The following is a 19,692-nucleotide window of genomic DNA, read 5'->3' on the forward strand; positions in this document are numbered from 1 at the left end:
TGGAACAAAGAGGGCATGTAGCCAAAATGGCAGTTATATAGGTATCAAGCAGGGGGTGGGGTGGGGTTTTGGTCCGGGAAGAGAAATGAAGCCCAGGCCCTGGGTTGGAGAGGTTTAAAGTGGGGACCGGGTGAGAGTGATAGAAGGAGCCACAGTTACTGGTCTTGGTTTTCTTTGGGACCTAACAAAGCTCCCTCAATAGAACAGGCACACCCTCTGCTCTATAGGTCGAGTTCTAGGACAACCAGGGCTATGCAGAAAGACCCTGTCTTGGGAAACAAAAAACAAAAAAACCAAAGAGAACTGGCTGGTCTCAGACTTCAAAATCTGCCTGCCCCTGCCTACAGAGTGCTGGAGTTAAAAGCATGTGCTACCATGCCCGGCTTGCCCCACCCCCAACCCCCAGGCCGGGCGGTGGTGGCACACGCTTTTAATCCCAGCACTTGGGAGGCAGAGGCAGGCGGATTTCTGAGTTCCAGGCCAGCCTGGTCTAAAGAGTGAGTTCCAGGACAGCCAGGGCTACACAGAGAAACCCTGTCTCAAAAAACAAAAAACAAAAACAAAAAGAGGAGAGAACAGCCAGAGACATCTGAAATAGTCCAGAGTACAGAGGGAAAGAAGTAGACGTAGAACATAGACAGGAGATTGGATGTGGTCAGGGCTATCTTTCAGGAAAGCCAGCATGTGTTTTGATACCCTCACATAAGCCTGAGTAGGCTTATGTCTCTTCTACTAGAGGTAAGGGAATTGGTCTCACAATTTCCTGGGCAATGCGGGTTTTTATCTCACAGCTAGAAATACTCTACTCCACTTTGAGCTTATATCTGGATATTTGGGCTATCTTTTGTAGTTTAGAGTTTCCTTTGAACCTCACAAGGGGGTAGAGATGGAAAGCATATTAAGAATATATTGTATGACAAAAATGTAAAATAAAAACAAGCAAACAAAAATGTGTGCTGGGTTTGTTTGGTGGCCAACACCTGTAATCTCAGCATTTAGAAGCCAGAGGTAAGTGGCTCTCTGGGCGTTTGAAACCAGTATGGTCTACAGAGTCATTTCTAAGACAGTCAAGAGGATTTAGAGAAACCCTGTCTCGAAACAAAACAAAATTACATATAAAGTCTACTTGTCTCCTACTTCTAACTCACAAGTTGTCCAAACCCAGAAGGGACGGTGTGCAGTTGTGACCCAGTAGCGTTCTAGTTCCAGCACCCATAAAACTTGGCACCCATAACTCTGTTATCCCAAACCTGGGGAGATGGAGGCAGGAATTAGAGGCCAGTCTGAGCTATTTGCATCCTGTATCAAAAAAATAGGAAGAGAAACAAAAGGAAGTTGGGCTGGGTTTGGTCTGCCTCTCAGTGGCAAGTAGCCGGTTGCCTAACTTCTCTTAAAAAGTCCTGGTCTCGGTTTGGTACTCATTTCCCAGCGGGCTCACGGCCTCCAGCCAGTGCGCAGGCGCAGCGGTGGCCACCACACGTCACGTGTGAGACCCGTTGCCCTAGCGACCTGTGCGGGGATCTTCGGAGCCGCAACGACCACCCTTCCTTCTAGAGATCTGTTGGACCAGACGCAGGGATATGGCTGTGTCCTTCCGCGGCCTGTCCTTATCGGCTCACCCCGAGGGCTTGAGCGAGGTCGACAAGAACTCAGGGGAGCCTGAGAACACCTACATTCTGAGGCCCATTTTCCAGCAAAGGCGCGTAGCAGACAGGGCACGGAGGGCGATGTGGGGATGGGGCCCGGGCGTTTGGGAGCGCGAGCGTCCCTAAGGAGACACGGAGAGGGGCTGGGCTGGGGAAGGGATTGGGCGGGTTTATGCATTCCGACGTAGTGATTTCTCCATCACCGAATTCTGCAGTCTGACTAGCAGGTCTTACCGGGAGCCTAAACTGGCGCTGTGGAAGTGGTTGACTTCTTGGAGGGTTTAGGGGGTGCGCACGCGGGACAGGAAAAATAGAAGCTGGAAACAAGCGGCTTACAAGCAGTACTCATATGGTTACTGTGTGCATACCTGTGCCAGGAAGGATACACTTACTTCTGGCACCTGACTTGTGTCTTTACAAAGCCCTTTTCAAATAGCGTCGATCGCCACCTTAGGTTGCTAGAAGAGGGCGGTCAGTTCAGACCATAGGATATATACATCATTAACTTCATCTTAGAAAAGAAAAAAAAAAAAAAAGGTTCGTGTGCTTGTGGGCGCGGCTGAGTGTTTGGGTGTACGAATGCTACTTAGAATCAGGGGATAACTTTTGGGAATTGGTTCTGTTCTTGAACTATGTGGATCCTGGAGATTGAACCCAGGTATCAGGTTTGGGTACAAGGCCCTTTACCAGCTAGCCATCTCACTGCGCCCAAGAGAGGATTTTTTTGTGTCCCCAAGGTATGCACCTGGTTGGTGAAGGGCTGTAGAGATAGCTCAGTCTGTCACTGCTTGCTCTGAAAGCATGAAGACCTGAGTTCAATTCCTGCACCCCTGTAAAAAGTCGTTGTACACTGTAATCCCGGTGATGGGAATTTGGTCCCAGTAATAGAGAAACAAGACTCTAGGACTCCCTGGCTAGCCATCCTGGCTTCATCTGCAAATCCCAGTGAGATACCCTGTCTCAAAATCATGATGGAGGGCTGGAGATATTTCTCAGTGGTTAACAGCACTGACTACTCCTCCAGAGGCCTGGGGTTGAGTTCCCAGCACCAACATGAAGATCAGATGCTGTCTTCTGGCCTCTGTGGGCAGAGGTTGCATGTGGTACTTAGTGACACATGCAAACAAAATACCCATAAACATAAAATAAGTAAATCCTTAAAAAAAAAAAAAACCAACAACAAACAAGGTAGAGGAGAGTGGCTATATTTCCATAGCAGCTTCATGAAGCCGTTTTCACATGAATATAGAAAAATGCATGTTTTGTTACCTCAGTAAATGTTCTAAATATATAGAATGGTATTGAGCGGTATTTCTCTGTACACAGTGAAGAATGATGTTAGTAACAAACATGCCAGTGATCCTATGAGTTCATATGCGACTTGTCTGAAGAGCGGCTTAGCATTTTATGAAAGACTGAACAAGCATAAGCAAGGGCTGGAGAGATTTGCTCCTCCTGCAGAGTACCCAGCGTGGGTTTCCACCACCCACATGGCAGCTCACAATTGTTTGTAATTCCAAGGGCAGCAGGAGTTACACACACATATATATACAGGGGAAAACACATAAAAATTATATATATATATATATACATATATATACATATATATGTATATATATATGTAAAAAGGAAAAAGCGTAAGCAAACCAGTGAGATGGCTCAGCTGGTAAAGGCACTCGTTTTCAAACCTGATGCCAGAGTTCAATCCTGAGACTTAGGTAGTGAAAGGAAAAAACCAATTCCCATACACATGCCATGACACAAAATAAACGCTTAAAACAAAAAAGCTTAAGAGAAGAAGTAAATAATAATATTGGGTTGGGTCAGTGCTAAGGATTTAAAACAGAGCCTCATGCATGCAAGGATGAGCTACATTCCCAGATCCTTAGATACATTATTTTAATAAGGCCACATTTTGAAATCAGGTTGAGACAAGATCCTGTGCACCTCAGATTGGTTTCAGACTTCCAGTAGAGAGAGATGAGCTTGAATTCCTGATCCTGCTGCCTATAACACTCACACTAAGATTACAGGTTTGAACCACTACAGTGTGGGTGCACGCTGGGGATCAAATCCTAAATCTGAGCATGCTCAGGAGCCACCCTTCACAAAACACCAAGAGCCACAGCCCAGACCTAAACCCTAGAGATCTAATGAAAGCCAGGCAGTGGTGGTGAATGCCTTAATTCGCAGAGGCAGGTGGATCTGAGTTCAAGGCCAACCTGGTTTACTGCTCTTGCAGAGAACCCTGTCTGTCCCATCACCCCACCCCCATCCTCCAGCACCTACATGCTATCTTACAAACATCCCTATATGTAGTTCCAAGGATAAAACACTTATACACAGGAGATAAAAATAAGTAAATCTTAAAAAAATAAAAGCACAGGGACTTAGTCCATTATAGACTGTACTGTAGAATGGGAGCAGTGGACACGGTAGTTTGGTAAGAATGATCAAACCTTAGATTATTGTTAATGATTATTTTGAAAGTAGAACAGATAGAATTCACTCACCAATAAAACTGATTCCCAGGTTTTAGCTTGAAGGCCTGGAAAACTGAGATGAGAGGACTCTATAAAGACCTAGCCTAGGCAAGACAAGACTATTAGAAGCTGAATATGGAATGTCTAATTTTATGTGTGACACTGCTGACAGAACCCAGAGCTTCAACCTATCAGGCAAATGCTTAACCAGCTGAGCTACGTTGTCCTAGGATGTTCATTTTGGGTTGCCTATTAGATATGGAGTGTATTTCAGTCTCAAGTTTGTGAAGGCCATAGATGTAGATGTGGGGCATGAATTGTTTGCTTGTTTATCATCCCTTTATAATAAGAGTGTAAGATAAAAGCCATTAAGACTACTGATCAAAAAGGCTGAAGTGTGAAGGCGAGTGAGGGCTCTGAGCTGACCTTTAGATGTTCTTGGACTTAGGTTTAGACCCTCTGTGGTTAAAGACTGCATCCATGCTGTGCTCAAGGAAGAACTGGCAAGTGCTGAATATTCTCCAGATGAAATGCCTCAGCTTACAAAACGTCTATCAGAAATGATTAAAGATAAGCTAAAAGGTAACATGGGCTGTAAGTAGAAACACCCAGTTCTACCCATTTGTTCTTGCTTACCCCCTTTTTTGTTTCTTCATTTGTTTGGTTTGAGACAGGGTTACTCTGTGCAGCGCTGGCTGTCCTGGAACTCACTCTGTAGACCAGGTTGACCTCAAATTCAAAATATTCTCTTGCCTCTGCCTCCCGAGGGCTGGGATTAAAGGCGTGCACCACCACGCCCGGCTGCCCTGCCCCATCTTTAAACCTAGGATGCAAACTCTGCATTTTTAAAAAGACATTATTCTTCAGTGTCTAGAATTGTATAACTATTTGGTGACTTTTACTTAGACGGCATTTTGAAGATGGTGGGGAAAAGCAAAGATTTTCTCTAAAGCATTACAGGGAGCCACTGTCCAGTAAATCCAAGTACTCAGAAAGGCCTCCTTTCCCTCCTGTCAACTGCCGTTCTCTCCAGCCTTTGACTGTTTAGTCAGTTCAGTACCTTCCCAGGCTGTCCTAGGCCCACCTCTTGCTGAATCCCTAACTGCTTGTTTTCTTTAGCCCTCCATTCCTGCCAAACTCAACATCTAAATACATTTTGTGCTTTTGTCTCTTTTTTGTTTGGTTAGTTTTGTTTGTTTGTTTGTTTATTTATTTATTTAATTTGAGATGGGGTCTGATCATGTAGCTCTGCTGGCCTGCGCTTGCTATGTAGACCAGGCTGGCCTGGAATTCATAGAGATCTGTCTCTGCTTCCTGAGTGACAGGATTAAAGGGGTGTGCCACCATGCCTACCCCCAAAACACTATTTTTAATGTTGTGCCATCAGAAAAGTTGTTATTTTTTTTTAATCTGTGCCATCCCCCTTCTGAGTGTTAGTGATGGAGCTCCAGGCCTCCTGCATGCCAGGCAAATGTTCTACCACACAGTCACAGTCACACATCCAGCCCTGCTGCTCTCCTTTGTATTTTTTCCTTTCTTTTCATTTATTTGGTAATATACCACAGTTTTTATTCCATCTAGGCCACTCTGTAAGAGTGGAAGATTTGTTCTCAAAATAGTGTTCCATTTTCATCTAATACATGAAAATGACAGATATCCTTAGTATCTTTAGTATATTTAGACTGACATGATAAGTATAAAGTTACATTTCTTCTGTAGTCTACACTCAATGGTACATGCAACAGCAGTTTTAAGTAGGTACCCATGTCATTCATGGTAATAAACACTGGGGTACCATGATAAATTGGCACAGTTAATGAATATTAGTTGACATTTATTTCAGGGGATTAAATTCATTACAAAAATTATTTTAGGTACTTTTTTTTTTTTTTGGTTTTTTGAGACAGGGTTTCTCTGTATAGCCCTGGCCATACTGGAACTCACTCTGTAGACCAGGCTGGCCTCGAACTCAGAAATCCTCCTGCCTCTGCCTCCCGAGTACTGAGATTAAAGGCGTGCACCACCACACCTGGCAGTACATTTTATAATATCTGTGCTACTATGTAAGAAAACTAGTGTGCTAAGCCAGCTGAAATGAGCCTCAGAGAGTCAAGTGCAGCTATAAATAACCCTGAGAAAGAAACTGGTTGGCCAGATAAGCTCTTTCTGAAAGAGCTTATCCTTAGCAGTGTTTGTTTGTGTATGAGTGTGGTTTGGTTTTTGTTTTTTGAGACAGGGTTTCTCTGTGCAGCCTTTGGTATCCTGGAACTCACTCTGTAGACCAGGCTGGCCTTGAACTCAGATATCTGCCTTCCTCTGGCTCCTGAGTGCTGGGATTAAAGGTGTGTCTGGAGAGTCCAACAATTCTTAATATCACCTACCCACGCTGTTACGTGTCACTCATGTTTAATATGTTTAAGTTTAATTTTTCTTTATTTCCCCCCCAAAATAAATCTTCCTCTGCCTAGGCTGTCCTCAAACAGACTAAAGAAGTTTAAAGAGAAAGTTAGGCTGTAAGGCTTTACTTCAGGGTAACTTTATAGTTAGGGTTTATCTCTAAGTCTCAGATCCCTAACCTCGCCATCATATTCCTTAAGTACCTGTGGACTGAGTGCTTGCGTCTATTGTGGAAGAATCGGTGTTCAGTAAGTACTTTTACTATGGACTTGAATATAGATAACCTTCTTTTCCTGTCTAGAATTGGGATACGACCGGTATAAAATGGTGGTGCAGGTGGTGATTGGAGAACAGAGGGGTGAAGGAGTATTGTGAGTAGTGGTTTTTTCTTGCCTTTGTAGTCTTGGGAATTATCCAGTGTGAATAGATAATTCAGTAAGCATGTCTTTGTAAAAATGAGGATGGCTTAACAGATGCAACTATAAACTGAAAGGTTCTGGCAACTGAAGAGTAAGGCTAATAATAAGTCTGTGTGGTTCCAAGGCTGAAGTCTTTAGAGTCAGCTCTTCCTTAGTTATGACACTGGTTACACGCTCTGTGCTTGGATGCCAGCATTACTTGTCAGCCCCTTGTCAGCAGGGCCTGACTGTCCTCCTGACCATCCACAGTATCACAGTATTTGTATTTCTCTTTATCCCTAGCTAGGTCTCAAATGAACGAGACTAAGAATATTTAAACAAACTTCACCTCACAATACCTGGGCAGCCATTGATCTAAACAACTAAACTCATCTGGCTAGCCCCCCCACCCCCACCCCACCCAAAATCCCATGATACTTGCAATTTAGTGTTGGTCTGGCATGATGTCTCTGGAACCCCTTCCTATGGTGAATCCCCTCTTACTACCCCCTTCTGTCCCCTAAATGCTCTCTTATGCTCAGCCATTGGCTGATCAGCTTTTATTGACAAGTCAAAGAATAAATGGGGAGCAATGTTTACACAGGAAAAGCAGGAGAGTCTCGACATAATGATTACAATGCTGTGTCAGATTGAAACCAGGTAGCAGGATAGAGAAATCAGCATTTGAATGATACAAGAATAATCTTTATACTGTGCACAGAAACATTATGCCTCTAAAGATTGCAATTCTACTTTTTTTCCTGAGACAGGGTCTCATTGTAGCCTAGGCTGGCCTCAAGTACATTCATGTGGCTGAGAATGTCCCAGAACTCTAGATCTCCTGCCTCCCATTTCCAGGTGCTGGGATTACAGGCTTTCAGGACTGTAACTGGCTTTTGCTTGTTTCTGGAACAGGGCCTCACTATAGCCCAGGTCTTCCCAGTAGCCATCTTCCCCAGTCTCAAAAACATTTTATTTTACTGGTCTGAGCCTCCTAATGAAAGTCCATTTAGAGGACTGAATTCTACCTCACAGTTGCACCTTGCTTGTATATCTTTCTACAAATTACTACGTTGGATGAAGTATTCTGTGGGTCCTTTGTAAGACCTCTTTTCCTATTATTCTTCAAGAACTAAGCCCTCTGGAAGATACATACAAGTGTCCTAGCCAAAGTAATGTACAGTGGAGTTCCACTCTAAGAACCAGAGAGTCCAAGAGGTTGAGTCCTGTAGTTTTCAGACAGCTGGCTGGAGTGCTGAGGTGGCTAGAGACCCTGGGCCCTCACCTCTAGTTGCAAATAGTCACCTATGACTCCCATACTTCCTGGTTGTCCAGCACACATTGCTTTACAAATAGAATTCTATGTACCATGGAAAAGTTTGGGAGCATGGGCCTGTCAGAATCTAGGAAATGGGTTCACTGGGGCAGGTGAGTAGAGCGGTAGACTGCTGACCATTCTTTGTTGGCATTTTAGCATGGCTGCTAGATGTTTCTGGGATGCAGACACGGACAACTACACTCACGATGTTTTCATGAACGTAAGTCCTTGGGAAACTCCTTCATATGTCTTCTTCCTGGAGACATATGGCCATTCCACACCAGACTACTGCTAAAATTTGAGGAAACTATTCTTGAGACATCTCTTAGACTTCTGGATAAGGTGTCTTTTTTGGGGGGGGAGGTATGTGGGTAGAGACAATGTTTCTCTGGATAATCCTAGCTATCCTGGGACTATAAATCATGCTGGCCTTGAACTCAAGAGATCCGCCTGCTTCCCTAGTGCTGGAATTAAAGTCATGTGCCCCACTGTCTGGCATCAGTGGTTTTATTTTAAATTTTACTATTTTATTTGTGAAAAACTGCAAACAGAATTCATAGACATTTCTACGTAAGCAGGACAATGATAAAGTGTCTTCTAATAACATGTTTGTGTACATGCTTACAGTGTTATAGATTGCCCTTAGTAGCTAGCTATGGTGGTGCATACCTTTGATCCCAGCACTCTGGAGGCAAAGGCAGGTATCTTGAGTTCAAGGCCAGCCTGCTTCACAGAGTGAGTTCCAGGACAGCCAGGGCTACACAAGAGAAACCCTGCCTGGAAAAACAAAACCAACCAACCAACCAACCAAAAACACAAAACAAAACCAAGGAAAGGTTGAGGATGCCTTCCAGTTCAGGCTGCAGAGTCTGCTCTTGTGAGGGAGGCCTGGCAGCAGGAGCTTTGTAGCTGTGGCCGTGGGAAGTTGCCCGTGTTCAGGACTGGTCTTTCCTCCTCAGTTAAACCTCTCCAGATAGACTCCCACAGACTTGCTGAGCAGTGTGTCTGAGGTGAATCTAAACCTCGTCAAGTTGACAGTGAAGATTAACCATCATAACCACCCCCACAAATCACTATGTTCCAAAATCCAGTCCTGACAGTCCTTGTAAGAGTAATAATTAACATTAATTTAGAACCATCTGTTCATTTGAACATATCACACTTCACTGAGCTACCAAAGAATCTGGATTAAGATTCTATAAACAAAACTTTCAGTAATAAAATCATCTATTTACCTTAAAGCCACTTCTCAAAACTAAAGAAAAATACAAGCAATTATAAAATGGAAGTAGCCGGGTGTGGCGGCGGGTGGCGCACGCCTTTAATCCCAGCACTCGGGAGGCAGAGGCAGGCGGATTTCTGAGTTCAAGGCCAGCCTGGTCTACAGAGTGAGTTCCAGGACAGCCAGGGCTACACACACACAGAGAAACCCTGTCTCAAAAACCAAAAAAAAAAAAAAAAAAAAAAAAAAAGGAAGTAAAGTAACTGGAGATGCAGAGCTCCTTGTGCCAATGAGCAGAGACAGGAATTGAATCTGTGTGGTTTATTCAGACAGCCGGAGATCTTTCAAAGGTTGTTGCATCTCCTCTCCAGGCAGCAGCTACAGGGAGAAGCAGGGCTGGGAAGGAGACCAAGACATCCTTTCTGGAGCTTAGCCTTATTTGGAGGCCTGTGATGTCTATGTCTTTCATTATCATCGCCCACATTCTTCGTCCATTCAGTTATGTATGGGCTCAGGACCTAACTGAAACCCTGAGTAAAGTATGTAGGCAGGATGTAGAGGGTCACACCTGCAATCCCTACACTTGGGAGGCTGAGGCAGGAAGACCATTCCAAGTTTGAAGCCTTTTGTGTTACATAGCTAGATTCCCTGAAGACAAAAGGGAAAAAAGAAAATTGACAAGGATCTGGTATGTGTCAGTTTCAGTGGCCAGCTTGGCCTACTTTCTCATTAGCACTAACCCTGTGGATTTCTGTTTTCTGTCTTTTTCATTGTAGGACAGCTTATTCTGTGTTGTGGCAGCATTTGGGTGTTTCTACTATTGAATCTTTGGAAAGTGTGACTTCAAGGAACCTTGACTTTTTTATATTGTTAAATTTCCTGACCAAATAAAAACAAGTTGGCACTTTGGTACCTAAAATCTGTTAAGTTGTATATGTTTAAATGGGTTGATTTTATTATGTTATCTCTGCCCTTTCTACATTTGGAAAATATAGAGAAAAGGAGGGGAAAATTCATTTTAATATGTCAGATGACTAGATACTTGGGTATATTTTCTATTCATTGTTCCTTATAAGATGTAAAAAAATATTTATAAAGTAAATTGTTTTCACTCCTTATGTCATGAATAGTTTTTATGCTGTTACAGTTTTTATGACTTTCATAATAGCTGCATTTCTATCATTAGGTTATACCATTTGAATTTTGACCTTTCCTTATCAAGGGGCTAATTTCAAATTTTGCACCATTATAAAAACTCAGAGATGAGTCGAGTCTGTGTATTACTTTCTTTGTACTGTTGCTTTTGTTTCTTCTGGCCTGTTATTTGTGCTCAGCTATTGGCTGACTACCTTATGGCTTACACAGCTCACTAGCTTAAAGGTATATCCCTTTTGTTTAGTGACAGGGTCTGAGAAATTTCAAGTGTACATGAAAGTAGAGCAAGGAGTTTCAGCCAGGTGGTGGTGTCACACACCTTTAAGCCCAGCACCCAAGAGGCAGAAGCAGGTGGATCCCTGTGAATTATACATTAGCCTGCTCTATACAGAGACACCCTGTCTAGAAAATAACCACCACCATAAAAAGATTCCTAGGTTTCTATGTTAGCTACAGTCTAAACTACTATCTTTGTGATACCCATCTCCCCCAGAGAGGCCCTTGGTGTCTCCTCCAGCTACGAAGTCCTTTTTTGGGCTATTTTATCTGCCAAGTCCAAATACCTATTTGAACTTAAGTGTGTGTGCTAGCTTTTAATCATTTTTCTCCTTAGAAGCACCTCAGCAGATGCACAAGTTTACCCATCCTCTTTCCTCTCAGTTATCTTCAAGTAAAAAATGCAAACAAATACATTAAACCCCCCCCCCCATCTTTCTCCTGTAGAGTTTTCTTCCCACTTGCCTTACAGCTATAAAATTGCACAGGGTGTGGTGGCTAATGACCGCACTCTAGAGTCTGAGGCAGGAGGTCCACTGCAAATTCAAGGCCGGCATGGGACAAATAGTAAGGTCCAGGCCAGTCTCGGCAACAGTAAAGGCCATGCCTGATAGTTACTTTTAATTCCCCTCAAAAAGTCTGGAGAGAGAGTTCAGCGGTTAAGAGTTAAAAGCACTTACTGTTCAATTAAGACTAGAATTAGCCGGGCGTGGTGGCGCATGCCTTTAATCCCAGCACTGGGGAGGCACAGGCAGGCGAATTTCTGAGTTCAGAGTGAGTTCCAGGACAGCCAGGGATACACAGAGAAACCCTGTCTCGAAAAACCAAAAAAAAACCCACTAGGGTTCAGGTTCCAGCACCCAGGTATTCACAAAGGCCCGTTAACTCTAGCTCCAAGACATGTCACCCCATTTATGGCCTCCGTGGACACACAAAATCTTAGAAGTGGTGGTGGTGGTGGGAACTCGGCCAAACAAAATCCCCCAAAAGCTCACCGTAGGAAGTTCGTTCCCTAGACTACAGCCTCCTCGGTCTGTGCATTTTTGCTCTCGCCTCTACTCCTGCTCCACTACTTCCCGGGTCGATTTCTAGGCTCGTTTTCTGGTGAGTCAACCCAGGTCCGAATAACTGGCAGACAGAGGGTGAGCTCAGAACCAAGCTCGCCTGCCGGAGCCGGCGGGCTCGAAGTCCTCGGGGAGGTCGGACATCGGAGCCCCAGCCCTGCGGAGAAGGCGAGGGGCGGCGGGCGCAGGGGACGCCGGGAGACCGGCGGCAGGAGGCGCCACACATCCGGAATTCCGGGGCCATCGACCCCGCGCCTGCCTCCAGCGCTTCGGCTCCATCACCCCACGCGCCGGGCCCCGCTGGAAGCGGAACTACTCTGTCAGGTTGTGGTTTTCAGGAATGCGGAGGTGGCATTGACAAGAGGGCGGGCGGGAGGCGGGACTTCCGGTCCGCAGTCCGGTCAGATGTTTCCCGGGCGTCTCCCCGCAACCTATTTGACTTCGCTAGTCAGTGACGCGGCACGGGGAAGGGATCCGAGGGCGACCGGAGCCTGGAGGAGTTGAGGTAAGGAAACTCCGGGTAGTGGGTGCTTTGCGAGGACAAAGGCGGGCTGGGAGCGTGAGGGGGCTGCGACTGAAGAGTGGGCCAGTGACAGCTAGGGAAAGTGTGAAGCAGGAGGCTACTGTGACCGAGGTACAATGACAGCCAAGAGGACTGTGACCCAGGGGTGGCCGCTTGTGAGGGGTCTGCGACCCCCGGAGCAGTAAATGCGAGGGACTCTGACCTCGGAGAGCACGAGGCAGAGGCTGCGACGGGACCATGACCGAGTAAGTATGCAGCAGTGACTACCCGGGGACTGACTGATCGATGGATAGTGACTGAGGGGATTGACCCGAGGGACCATGAAGCAGCGGCTGCGAGGGCGCGCTCACCGACAAGCAGCGACTTTGAGGGCTGACTTGGAGGAGAATGTAAGATCAGGAATTGGGGGTGGTGCTCTGCACTTGTGTTTGTGTACAAAGTGTGAGTGAGTGAGCGAGGGACCCACCCGGCACAGGTCTGACGTAGAAACCGCACTGGTGTGAGACCAGACCAGAGTTTGAATTTTACGGGCAAATTTCCGTGGGTGAGCAACTTAGTTCACCACTGAGCTAGTGTCTTCGTCAGTAAGTGGAAAGTTCAGAGTTGGATTATGCCCCCCAACTCTGAGTCCCAGTTTACTATTGGGCTGTGAAGAGAGTTTAGTTGGATGGCAACTCACTAAATACAGACAACTGGTCTACAATAGAAATTCCCGCTGTGTTCACATAGTAAGGATTTATAAAATAGGTTTCAGGTGTGTTTGCAATGATGCTATAAAGTTAGCTTCCTACATCTTACTACGTATGCAGTAAACGAGCTAAAGTTTGAAAACTGGGTGTGGTGATACACAACTAGAATACAGACACCCAGGAGGCTGCGACAGGTGTTTTCAGTTGGGTTTAAAAATTTTGGTGAAGCCGGGCATGGTGGCGCAAGCCTTTAATCCCAGCACTGGGGAGGCAGAGGCAGGCGGATTTTTGAGTTCGAGGCCAGCCTGGTCTACAAAGTGAGTTCCAGGACAGCCAGGGCTATACAGAGAAACCCTGTCTCGAAAAACAAAAACAAAAAAAAAAACAAAACAAAAAAAAATTGGTGGACTTAAAGTGTTTTGGTTTTGTTTCTTTGCTTTTGCTTGTGAGTTTGTTTCTTCAAGTCAAGGTGACTCTATGTAGCCCTGGTTGTCCTGGAACTCGCTCTGTACACCAGGCTGGCCTTGAACTCAGAGATCTGCCTATTTCTGCCTCACCAGTGCTGGCTCTGAGGCATTAATACAGGATCTCATTATGTATAGCCACTGACCTGGAACCATCTAGACCAGGGTGGCCTTGAACTCACAGAGACTCCTGGCCTCTGCCTCAAGATTAAAGGTGCATGCCACCATGTCTAGCTTTTTGCTGTTGTTGCTTTTTTAGTTTGAGAAGTATTGGGTTTGGATTATTTGAGGTTTTTCTTTCTGTAATGATTCTATGATTAAGGAACTGCAGAGAAGTAAGTGTAGAGATGAGTTAGGAACTGGGACCTGTGCTGGCCACAGGCTCCAACAGATGGCCTTAACTGGAGAAAGCTATTTGACCGTAATCAAGATAGCTAGTTATGATTGAGGACTAAAACACAATTTTTGTTGGGAGAGCCAAAAGCTATATTGAAATAGGGATGGTGATAGTTGTAGAAGCAATAAGGATATAGGCGTTTGTTGTGGAGAAACTGCCAGGAATAGGCATTGAGGAAGGAGAAACTTTGAGGATAACACAGTTTAAGAGCAAAACTGCAAACCCAGAAAACAGTCTGCTAAGAATAAAATAGAAGTAGGGAGAGATAGATCTTCATATTCTATTCAATCTTTATGGTTGGAGTGTCTACAAGTAAATAGAATTGCTATTAAAAAGGTATTGGGTCAGGTGTGGTACCAAATGTCTTTTATTCCAGCACTTGGGAGGTACAGATAGGGATATCTCTGAGTTCAAGGCCAGCCTCAACTGCAAATGGAGTATCAGAACAGCCAGGATTGCATAGAAAGACTTTGTCTAAAAAAAATTAAAAATTATAAAAAAAAAGATACTGGGACAGGGCATGGTAGAACATACCTTTAAAGACCAGCCTGCTCTCCATAGTAAGCTTCAGGCCAGTCAGGAGAGAGAGAGAGAGAGAGAGAGAGAGAGAGAGAGAGAGAGAGAGAGAGAGAGAATATGAATATCTCAAAACAAAACAATCGTAACAGGAATTTGAAAGCTAGCTGTAGTTGTATATATCCTATCGTTTGAGAAGTTGAGGCTGGAGGATGGTGAATCCTACGTTAGCCTGGGCTGTTTTAACTTCACCACAGTGTATTAATCTGGTTACCTACCTAATAGCCACCCTTCTCACTGTACACTTTGCAATAGGGAAAGAAGAATCAGAAAGGTTCTTAAGTGGAAATTGCTGAGGGCTTGGAGGACTATCCTGGCCTGACCAGTTACACCTTTATGACGAGTGCTTATGTACTTGACATATATTCTACACAACCAGAAGGAACTAGAAGGGAACCTGCTTGAACTTCACTTCTCTAGGGAATTGGCTAGTTTTTGCTTGTGCTTGTTTGTTTTTGTTTTTAATTTGGGGTTTAAACCAAGGCTGATTTGCCGATTTCCTTCAAAGCAAGCTAGCAAAATGGCTGGGTATGATGGTACAGGCCTGTACGTTCAGCAGCTGGGTGGTAAAGGCATGAGGATCAGAAGTTCACGGTCATCCTTGAACTCTTTCCTTGGCTGCATAGAGTTTGAGGCCAGCCTTAGTGAGAACCAGTATGGTGACTTTATTGAGAGAGAATGAGCTTATGATTTCTCCTTGTATAAATATGGAGAGTTTGTCGTTCTGGGGACCTCCTCATAAGGAACATGGTCTCCCTGGGTTCCAGGCTGCTTTTCCTGATGTTAACACTCACTCACTCTGGTCTCCCTGGGTTCCAGGCTGCTTTTCCTGATGTTAACACTCACTCACTCTGGTCTCCCTGGGTTCCAGGCTGCTTTTCCTGATGTTAACACTCACTCACTCTGGTCTCACTGGGTTCCAGGCTGCTTTTCCTGATGTTAACACTCACTCACTCTGATTATGGGAAGGATTATTTCTTTCCTTTTCCAAAATAATATTTTAATTTATTATTTGGGAGTTTCACATAATGAACGCCATCACGTTCACATCCCAGTCTTCCCAATCCAACTGCTACCCTTGTGACCTCCCTGAGAAAAAGGACAGAAAAAAGGTCAGCTTTGTGTTGCCCATAGACTCACTGGAGCATGGTCAAACTAGGATTATTCCATATACTTATTTTAGGTTTAGATTTCCTAAATAATTGAATTATTGTTGTTTATTTTTTGAAGTACACTTTCTAGGTAGGTGTACAGCAGGGCATCCTCCCACCCCCACCCCACCTCACTCCTTCTGGTTAACTGCCAGAACCACAAGTTAAAAACTGTATTCGTTTGAGGCTTTCTTCATTTGAACTAGGGTGAGTGCCAGCGAACGAGGGGAGCCCTCTCCTTCCTTCTGGTCTGCAAAGCTGTTACATCACAGCCACAGCTGTTTACTAACCAACCGCTCTTGACATGAGGGCTGCTAAAAATAGGGACATGGGGTTTGCTCTATACTTGAGAAATGAGTGTATGACTCTTAAGAAAGGGGTGGGTTTGGTTTTGTATTTGAGATCTACCTTGAATGTGATTATTTGTTGACTTTATGGTCACAGAACAGGGTTCTTTTTTGTGGTATAACGGAACCTCATGAAGTCTGTTTTTCAGAGTAATGTCTTGTCTTTTCTTTTCTTTCTTTTTTCCTTTTTTTTAAAAAAAAAATTTAGGCAGGGTTTCTTTGGGTAACCTCCGCTGTCTTGGAACTCACTCTGTATACCAGGCTGGCCTCTAACTCACAGAGATCCACCTGTCTCTGCCTCCCTAGTGTGGGGATTAAAAGTGTACACTACCACTACCTGGCATGTTTTCCTTTTCCTGTTTTTCTTCTCTCTCTCTCTCTCTCTCTCTCTTGAAGCAGGATTTCACATAGCCTAGGCTGTCTTCCAACTTGCTGAGCAACTGGGAATGACCTTGAACTCCTGATTCTCCTGTCATTACCTCCCAAATGCTGATACCACAGATACAAACCACCACACTTAGCTTAAAGTAATTTTCTTTTCTTTTTTGTTTTTGTGAGAATGAGTCTTACTATATAGCCCTGGCTGGCCTGGACCTCACTATGTAGACCAGACACATAGAGATCCACCTGCTCCTACCTCTTAAATGCTGAGCCAGAAGAGAGCATTGGATCTCCTGGAACTAGAATTGCAGACAGTTTTGAGCTGCCACATCGGGTCTAGGAGTTGAACCCAAGGCCTCTAGAAGAGCAGCCAGAGCTCTTAACTGCTGAGCCTGCACCACATCAGTGGAATACTTTTCTTACATACAAAATTAAAATACATAGGATTATAAAAAAGTCAACTATATTGCAAGTTATGCTTTGAAATTCACTTTTACATTTAGAACTGTAATTAAAATTAGAAATTTAGATGTCAAGCCAGGCGTGGTGGCGCACGCCTTTAATCCCAGCACTTGGGAGGCAGAGGCAGGCGGATTTCTGAGTTCGAGACCAGCCTGGTCTACAAACTGAGTTCCAGGACAGCCAGGGCTATACAGAGAAACTCTCTCGAAAAACAAAACAAAACAAAATTTAGATGTTGTTATAACTTTTTAGTCTCTATAATGTGATACACACAAGGGAGTTATATAAATTGCACTAACCCTATATTAGAAAGTTAAGGTACATTTCTTAAAAACGTGTTACTATTTATTGGAGTGTGTGTGTGTGTGTGTGTGTGTGTGTGTATGTATGTATGTATGTATACGTACATGTGTACATCCATGTCACAGTAGAGGTGTGGAGGTCAGGACAACTCTGGAGATTTTTCTTCTTCCACTTTATGTGGATTGTAGGAATCAAACTCAGATTGTCAATTTGCTCAGCAATATCTTTATCTTCTTAGCTTTGTAGTAATCGCTAGCCCTATAGTATAATTTATTGAAATAATTCTATTTCTATACTGTCTTTTACCTTAGATTGTATAGTCCTAGGTAAAATTTGTCAACAGATGATTTGTTAAAACTGATTCTGATGCTGGCATCATGATACATGCCTTTAATCCCAGCACTCAAAGGCTAAGGTAGGAGAATCACTGTGAGTTCAAGACCAGCCTGGTTCACACAGCAAGTTCCAGGACAGCCAGGTTACATGCAGATACCTTGTCTTAAACCAAAACTAATGGAGTTCTGTCTTCATCTACAGATCTGAGTTGTCCAACTTGTTTAATATGTCAGTAAATATTTTGGATTTGCAGGTCACAAGTCTCTTTTGCAACTATTCACCTCTGCTGTGCTGCATTAAAACTTACAGAAGCAGGCAGTGGCCATCACAGGCCTGCCAAAAAGTCTGTTCACTCCCACTCTGGGAGTTCTGCTTTTTTTTCTTTTCTTTTTAAATGTATTTATTTATTTTATGCATGTATGCTCTATCTGTATGTATACCTGCACGCCAGAAGAGGGTATCAGATCCCATTACAGATGGTTGTAAGCCACCATGTGGTTGCTGGGAACTCAGGACCTTTCGAAGAGCAGTCAGTGCTCTTAACAGCTGAGCCAGCTCTTCAGCCCTGGAGTTCTAGTTCTTACATAAAGTCCTTCTTCCTCATTTAGGCTAGTCCCATCTTCTCTTAAACTTCAAAAGACTTTCCAGAAGCAGTAATGGGGCTGCTGCAAGGCCTGAGTGCACAGTAGATGACATGATTAACGAATATCGAGAGTGTTAGGTGCATGCCTTAGAATGCACAGAACTTATTAAGGTCCAGCATAGTAGACACAGGTAAAGGTTCCACATACAGAATACGCTTGCTCACTCAGATGGCAGAAGCTTGCTGAGATGACAAACTGCTGAGGGAAGGGACATCTCTCTTGTTCTGCATAGTTCCCTCTGGTAATCAGTCTAATTGCTGAAGTTGGGAAAGGTATGTGTGGTTTCAGTTTGGAATTAATTAGGCTGTCACATACTTTTGGAACCACTTCCTTTTTTGCCCTGGGGTGCTTGCTAAGTCTAATAACAGTTAAGTATAATAGAAGGGTTGGGTGAGAGTCTCTAAAATTGTACTTATAGGGGCCTTTCATCTTGAAGACACAACCATGTGCATGCCTGAACTAAGTAAGGTTTTGTCTCCCTCAGGACACTCGTCTTGAAAAGGTGCTTGGTAAGACAAGTTCAGTGGACAAAAATAATCCAGTAGATAAAGGTGTTGTCACAAAACCTGATGACCTGATTTCCATCTATGGAACCCACATTGGAAGGAGGGGAGAGAACCAACTCCGCAAATTGTCCTCTGACCTCCTCATATATGCAGTGGTACATGCACACCAATATCCATGCTCACACACTTGCATGTGCTCACACAATGTTAAAAAAAATAAACAAAAAAAACTTCTAAAAATAAACTTTTTTTTTTTTTTTTTTTTTTTTTTGGTTTTTCGAGACAGGGTTTCTCTGTGTAGCCCTGGCTGTCCTGGAACTGACTTTGTAGACCAGGCTGGCCTCGAACTCAGAAATCCGCCTGCCTCTGCCTACCAAGTGCTGGGATTAAAGGCGTGCGCCACCACGCCTGGCTAAAAATAAACTTTTTAAATTAAATAAAGATAAAAAGACTTGAAGAAGGTCATTCCTTAATATCCCCTCTCTGCTGTCCCACCCCTGCATACACATTTGTACATGTTTAGCTGATTCCATGTGTCCAAGAAGGCATGTACTGGAACAGTGAAGAACAGGGCAGTCAGTGTGTCCTGGGAGGTGAGTCAGCAGAAGCACTGCCAGGTGATGAGCTTCCGAAGAGAGACGGACAGCAGGCACAGATGCTGCACTGTGAGTCTTGAGAGCACTTGGGAGACACGAATACAGCTAGTAGGCTGGGTGGGAGGAGGTGACATTGATGTCCACATTTACAATGTGTAACTAAGAAGGTGACAGGCAGGGGGGGCGGAGGTCCACTGTTGGCCCCTGTGTCTTTGTTACAGCTGTTTGGGAAACTCTTTCTGAAGGATAAAGCACTAGGAAGGAAAAAGGCAATGTCTCCTGCGAGCTGGAGAGATGGCTCAGCAGTTAAGAGCACTGACTATTCTTCCAGAGGTCGTGAGTTCAATTCCCAGCAACC

At 44.3% G+C, this 19,692-nt stretch overlaps 2 protein-coding genes across 5 annotated transcripts in view; both read left to right on the forward strand.

Moving 5' to 3' along the window:
- The first annotated feature begins 1,442 nt into the window (after positions 1-1,442).
- Dynlt2b (dynein light chain Tctex-type 2B) lies at positions 1,443-10,713 on the forward strand. 2 transcript variants are annotated; one of them, XM_021185202.3, is made up of 5 exons: positions 1,447-1,699; positions 4,578-4,711; positions 6,828-6,897; positions 8,399-8,462; positions 10,241-10,713. In XM_021185202.3, exons 1-5 carry the CDS (start codon positions 1,581-1,583, stop codon positions 10,286-10,288), a joined length of 435 nt encoding a protein of 144 aa, XP_021040861.1. In that variant the 5' UTR covers positions 1,447-1,580; the 3' UTR covers positions 10,289-10,713. The 2 variants fall into 2 exon arrangements, with proteins under 2 accessions (XP_021040862.1, XP_021040861.1); XM_021185203.3 differs by lacking the exons at positions 6,828-6,897; positions 10,241-10,713 and having other exon boundaries at positions 1,443-1,699; positions 8,399-8,460.
- Positions 10,714-12,331: 1,618 nt separating this feature from the next.
- Positions 12,332-19,692, forward strand: part of Pcyt1a (phosphate cytidylyltransferase 1A, choline) — a 42,617-nt gene continuing 35,256 nt past the window's right edge. The window contains exon 1 of one of the 3 annotated variants that reach the window (XM_021184604.3): positions 12,332-12,464. The gene's annotated coding sequence lies outside the window, so the exon portion shown is untranslated. Of the gene's footprint in view, positions 12,465-12,513; positions 12,728-12,754; positions 12,872-19,692 lie in introns of those variants that run through there. The other 2 variants (XM_021184606.2, XM_021184605.3) reach the window with 2 other exon arrangements.

The sequence above is a fragment of the Mus caroli genome, unplaced genomic scaffold, assembly GCF_978045245.1.
Source record: "Mus caroli unplaced genomic scaffold, Mus_caroli_1 scaffold_17, whole genome shotgun sequence".
Classification (NCBI taxonomy): Eukaryota; Metazoa; Chordata; class Mammalia; order Rodentia; family Muridae; genus Mus; species Mus caroli.